Source organism: Lupinus angustifolius, chromosome LG08, assembly GCF_001865875.1.
Source record: "Lupinus angustifolius cultivar Tanjil chromosome LG08, LupAngTanjil_v1.0, whole genome shotgun sequence".
In the NCBI taxonomy this organism is placed as follows: Eukaryota; Viridiplantae; Streptophyta; class Magnoliopsida; order Fabales; family Fabaceae; genus Lupinus; species Lupinus angustifolius.
This window is the reverse complement of record NC_032016.1, coordinates 19786849-19792657: the sequence shown is the minus strand read 5'-3', so window position 1 is coordinate 19792657 and position 5809 is coordinate 19786849. Positions and strand designations below refer to the sequence as shown.

General features: G+C 29.4%; 1 protein-coding gene across 1 annotated transcript; it reads left to right on the top strand.

Moving 5' to 3' along the window:
* LOC109353975 (ETHYLENE INSENSITIVE 3-like 1 protein) lies at nucleotides 3752-5314 on the top strand. The gene has a single exon (XM_019596330.1). The coding sequence runs from the start codon at nucleotides 3752-3754 to the stop codon at nucleotides 5312-5314; it is 1563 nt and encodes a 520-aa protein (XP_019451875.1).

Here is a 5809-nt window from a genome sequence, read left to right as displayed (position 1 = left end):
ATCAAAAAAAGCTATTGGAGGCCTATATCTACTTAGCTAGGTCTTTTTAAAATCTATCATGCCTACTTGTGTATAATAAAGAGGTGAAATCAAGTTTTTTTAAAGTGGACTTATGAGGGTTATTAATGGGAGCATATCTTCTATCCTATATTATATGGTACTCTATGATTGATAAGAAAATAGTTAATAATTAAAATTTTAATTTAAATATATTTATTTCAACTAATCATTACTCATGACACATGAAATGATACAAATCATGGGACATAATATATGCTCCCATTATTAATATTGTGCTAGAAATCAAACTAATTAGGATTGTGATATTATGATATAGTCATGGTTCACTAATTAAACTGCTTGTCAGTTAAATTATATATACATATATACTATATTAATATTAATGTCAAAAACTAATAAAAAATGTGATAAATACTTTTATTTAAACTATATATTAAAATAAAATATATGACTCAGTGATATAACATATTTTAGAAATATAAATAAAAGTAATAGTTGTGTATTTGATTCTCCAAAATAACATTTTAATTGATATGATTGGATGCATGATATAATTATAAAGTCATATCAATATGAGAAGTTCACCATTTTCTTATTAAAGTGGTGGACATAGTACACTTTTTATATTAATTATGTTGTTTTTTTTGTACTACCAAGAGTATCTACTCACCATATGAATAATGAATTAATGTCTTTCGGAGTATGTGACTATTTCTCTCAACAAATGTCACTTTAAGAATCGAACATTTAACATTTTACTCTTTTGAGAATCTAACGAGGTGTTACACCACTAAATCAATACCTTATTGATTCATAACTAAGGTGCTTAGTTAAATGTGGGAAGCTCAAGCAATTGTGAAAAGCTTTTTTATATTTTAAAGTCAAACTATTTAGTTATATGTATTTTAATATTTGTGTATACTAGTTAATTTCTTTTATAGTCATATTTAAAGGGGTGGGCAATTTTTCTCAATTAAATGTGAACATGTGTTAATATAGTTGAAGGCTTTATTCCAACAATATGCCTCTTTAAATAGTCTTCAAAACCATAATACACCTTAAAAATGGTTTATTTCATGTAAATTGACCAAAGATGGTGAAAATAGGTATAACTTATTAAAGGCAAGAATTGTATTGACCTAGCCCTTTTTTTGTCGTTACTAGTGTCATTGTCCCTCCCTTTATTTAACGTGTTATATATATATATATAGATATTTATATTTCATTGCTTACTTTGCTCCTCTTTTCTGTGTGCCAGTACTCTTTTCTCACAACTTTCTCCTCTCCATCACCTTCCTTCTTAAGCGACATAACTTTTGGTATAGTTTTTCATTGCATATATGTACATTTCATCTTATAAAGCTTTGTGTCTCTTATTTGATTATGTAGAGTTCTATTAAAAATCGACTTTGAATTTTCATGAGTTATACCTCATATTTATATGTTCTTCCTTTTTTATATTTTGCGCTGGATCTTTGGTTTGTCATTCATAAAAGGGGAGTATAGTTTATTTTTATCTATTTGATTTCCCATATACGCTGTAAGAATGTATCCGCATTTAAAGCCTTCAACCGATTTATAAGTTTCAATACTATTAATTTAAGTGATAATAGTGTGTCTTTAAATTTCATATGTCTCTTAGATTTTAGCTCCCAGTCTTGTCTCTAAATTATTACTATATATAATTTATTCAGTTTCGTACTGCCTAGTTAATATTCATGACATTACTATATGTGAATGCGGCTATCAGTGGAAGAAGTTTTTCAAATTGAAAATTTATCAAATCCTATTTGAGATCAACTATGTACAAAATAATCTACACGGATTAGTTGTATTATTGAAAATAAAATATTGGAATTGCTTAATAGTAAAACTTAGATAAATGAATTTGTAGCTCAAAAAACTATAACTAACATCCTCACAATATGTCTAGACATGGGATGATCATATTCATGGGTGAATATAAATCATTTAGCATAGTTGAAAAAACTCATTTTATGCTTTGAGTTGTTGCACCCTTTCATTTTTGTTTATACATTTACCCTTCTTTTTTCTATTACCCAAAATAATTTGCTAACTTTTTTGTTTGTTATTCTCAGCCTTATTTAATTCTAGTCAATTCAAATGAAGTTTCCTGTTGATAAGAATTACCATACAATATAAATTTATCATATATTTATTTAGATATTTCATTACTAACATTAATTTGTTGTGTAAAAGCTCATTTGATTATTATATTGTTCGGTATAATAGGGAAATTAATTGATTTGATATAAACTTTAGGATTTAATATATGCATTTTATATTTTATATAAGAAATTAATATGTATACACTATCAGTGTAAGTGGTTTTACACTATCAGCAAATTATCCACCATTGATTTATTAGTCATCATTGATTTTCAAACAAAAGTAATACAAATCAATGGTGGATGATGTGCTGACAGTGTAAAAAACTTTACACTGTCTATACATATATTTTAAATTCTTTACCTAATCAATATATTATTCATTATTAATATGTAAAAACTTATTTGACCATTATTTTTGCACGATTGATATTAACACATCAATGAGATATATTAACGGCATAAAAAAATCAGCCAAAAAAATATCAATATATAGAATGTTTTCTCTAAAGTTTATGACAATATATTTCTTATGCAAAGAAAATTGACAATGGAATAAAGCAAATAGAACTTTTAGCAACATATATGCATGTATGAATTTGTTATTCTAGCTTTGAAATTTTGTTGTTGTGTTAAGGAAAGAGTGCCTACACTAGCGAAAGTTTAATTAGTATGTTGTTACAAATAACGACCCATATATGTTGACAACTAATTTTCCTTATGTGACTTTTATGTTGAACTTTCTTTTGTCCATTGTTTCTCTTCAGATAAATAGTTTACTTTTCAAATTCATCCAAACAATGTAGTATTTTCCTTTCAAATAAATGTATTATTTGATCCATGTCCGATATTTTTATTCATTCTATGATGGATATTGCTATGAATTATGTTAACAATAAATTTGAAACATCTTATTTTATATCATAGGTTTATTTATATGTACACCTATTTCAATAATGTATTGTAAAATCCTTGTTTGACGTACATAAAATCTTTTCCTATTGCAATTTTACGTTTCTTTCACTAGTCTAAGATCATTTCATATCATTAATGTATTGCTGTAAAATCGTTGACCTAGTGATCACTAATTCTTCTAGCCCATACATCAATTATGGAACGAAGGTATTAGCAATAGTTTCAATTTAGAAATATGTAATTATATTTTACTAAGTTACTCTTTATTAAAACATCAAAAAAATATTACTCCATTGATACGCACTATTTTCAATTATGGAACAAAGGTATTAGCAAGATAATAAAAAAAGAATAAAATTGAATATAATATCTATACATTATTAATATATTTATATACAGTTAATACGTCATCTATTAATCATTTATATTAGTTATATTCAAAAGTCAATAATTATTAAATTTTAATATTGAATGATGCAATGATAACTAAAATAAAAAATATTCATTTTTCTAAAATGTCATAAACTTTGAAATGAATGTTATGCCATATAATTCATTGGTGGTGGATTTTTAATATTGTTGATTATTCTAGGAATGTGACACTAATAAGAGCTGATTTATGCTTATTGCAGGAGGTACTGAAAAATATATAAGAAAGGGGATACTGATATATGATCTAAGAAGCAATGGAACATTTTTTCAACAACTTTAGTTTCTCAAGACCAGAAAGAAATGGCAATGGAAAAATAACTGTGGAGGAACTTGAAGAGAGAATAAGGATTGATCAAAATCTATTGAAGCAGCTCAAAGGAGAGAGCATAGATACTGATGAAGCCATATTATCAGAACATAGCAAAAGGGAGATTATGTCCATTGCACAAAATAGTATATTGAAGCATATGCTGAAGATGGTGGAATTTTGTAATGCTCAAGGTTTTGTGTATGGCATAGTTTGTGAGAATGGGAAGCCAATAGTTGGAGCTTCAGAGAATCTTCGACAATGGTGGAAGGAAAATGTCAAGTTTGATCGCAATGGTCCAGCTGCAATAGCCAAGTATGAAGCAGAAAATGGAACAAATGTTGCAATAAATGGAGATAGTAATACTGATGCATGTGATCATCATAGTTTGAATGAACTTCAGGACACTACCCTTGGGTCACTTTTGTCAGCCCTAATGTTTAATTGTGACCCTCCACAAAGGAAGTTCCCTTTGGATAATGGTATTGCACCACCATGGTGGCCTAAAGGGAATGAAGCATGGTTGCCTCAATTGGGTTTTGCTCAGGATCCAGGTCCTCCTCCTTATAAGAAGCCTCATGATTTGAAGAAGGCTTGGAAGATTGTTGTCCTCACTGGTGTGATTAAGCACATATCCCCGGATTTCGATAAGATTCGTCGAGTCGTGGGCCAATCAAAGTGCCTACAAGATAAGATGACTGGTAAGGAGATTGCTACTTGGAAGGCTATTATAAATGAAGAAGAATCCTTGGTTAGGAAGATGTATCCTGAAAGGTTCCCATATTTTTTGCATGAAAGCAATGTTGGGCTTGCTGATGAGTTTGATGATTTTGATGTAGAATTTACTATTAATGATGGTGCAAATTTTCATAATTTGGAAGAGCACAAGGAATTCCAGAATGCCAATATGGTTCAGATGGAAGCAAGTATTCCAACAAACAACATGGTTCTTAGACCAAATTCTAAGAAGAGATCAAGGCAACTAGGTGATGCTGACATTTATACCTGTCATAATCTTTCAAAGCCTTACAATAACTACCAACTTGATTTCCATGACATGACTTCAAGGAGCAATCACTATCTAAGTCACACAAATGGAAACAACACTTTCCAAATGCCTAAGTTGTCAAATCTTCAAAATGATCATATTCTAGAACCTACAAGAGATGGTATGAATATGGTTCAGGATATAAGGTCAATCTACAATACAAGAATTCAGAAAAACAACCCTATGGCTAGTTGGAACATGATGGCTCCAGTGAACAATAACAAACATCAGCAAAACCTTCAACTTCAGATTAACAAGAATATTTTCAGTCCAGGAGTTAATAATGTCTATGGAAACTCATCTTCTGAAGTAACCAGATTATCTGCTGCTGCACCATCCATTGGTTCTGATGAGGTAAGGCCAACTGTTTCTCAAATTGACAATGCTAGATTCAACAAACTATTTATTCCTTCTGCCATGAACCATGGATCTAGTCAAAGTTTCTCTAAAAGGTACAATTAAGAAAAAGTGTTCCTTTTCCTTGCTTGATGGGTGCAGCAATTTGGAGAATAAGCTCTCTATTCTCATGAGGTGCATATGGTAGTCCACTTTGTGTTAAAAGTTCTTTTAGTCTTTCTTAACGTAGTCCAATAAAGTAAAGGGTTTTACATTTTATGATGTCAGTTATCTGTTGAATTAGACTCCAACTTGTCTTGTAGCTTTTTGAGATGTCTTGTTGTTTTGGAAAATTTGATAAAGCATGTTTTATTTATTTTGATCATATTGTTTTTCATTATTTTGGTTTTGATACCTATAGTCTAAAAGTTTGATACTGAGTCTTTATATATTTAAAATTCAGAGAAATTAATCCTTATTTCCTTTTTGTTTTGGTACCTCACAGAGACCTTGGAAAGTATAACTACGTGCAGAGACCTAACCAAAATAGTGAGATGTTTAGAGACCAAAATAGTGAGACGTTTACAGACTATAATTACTATAGTTACATGGTTAGTGGTA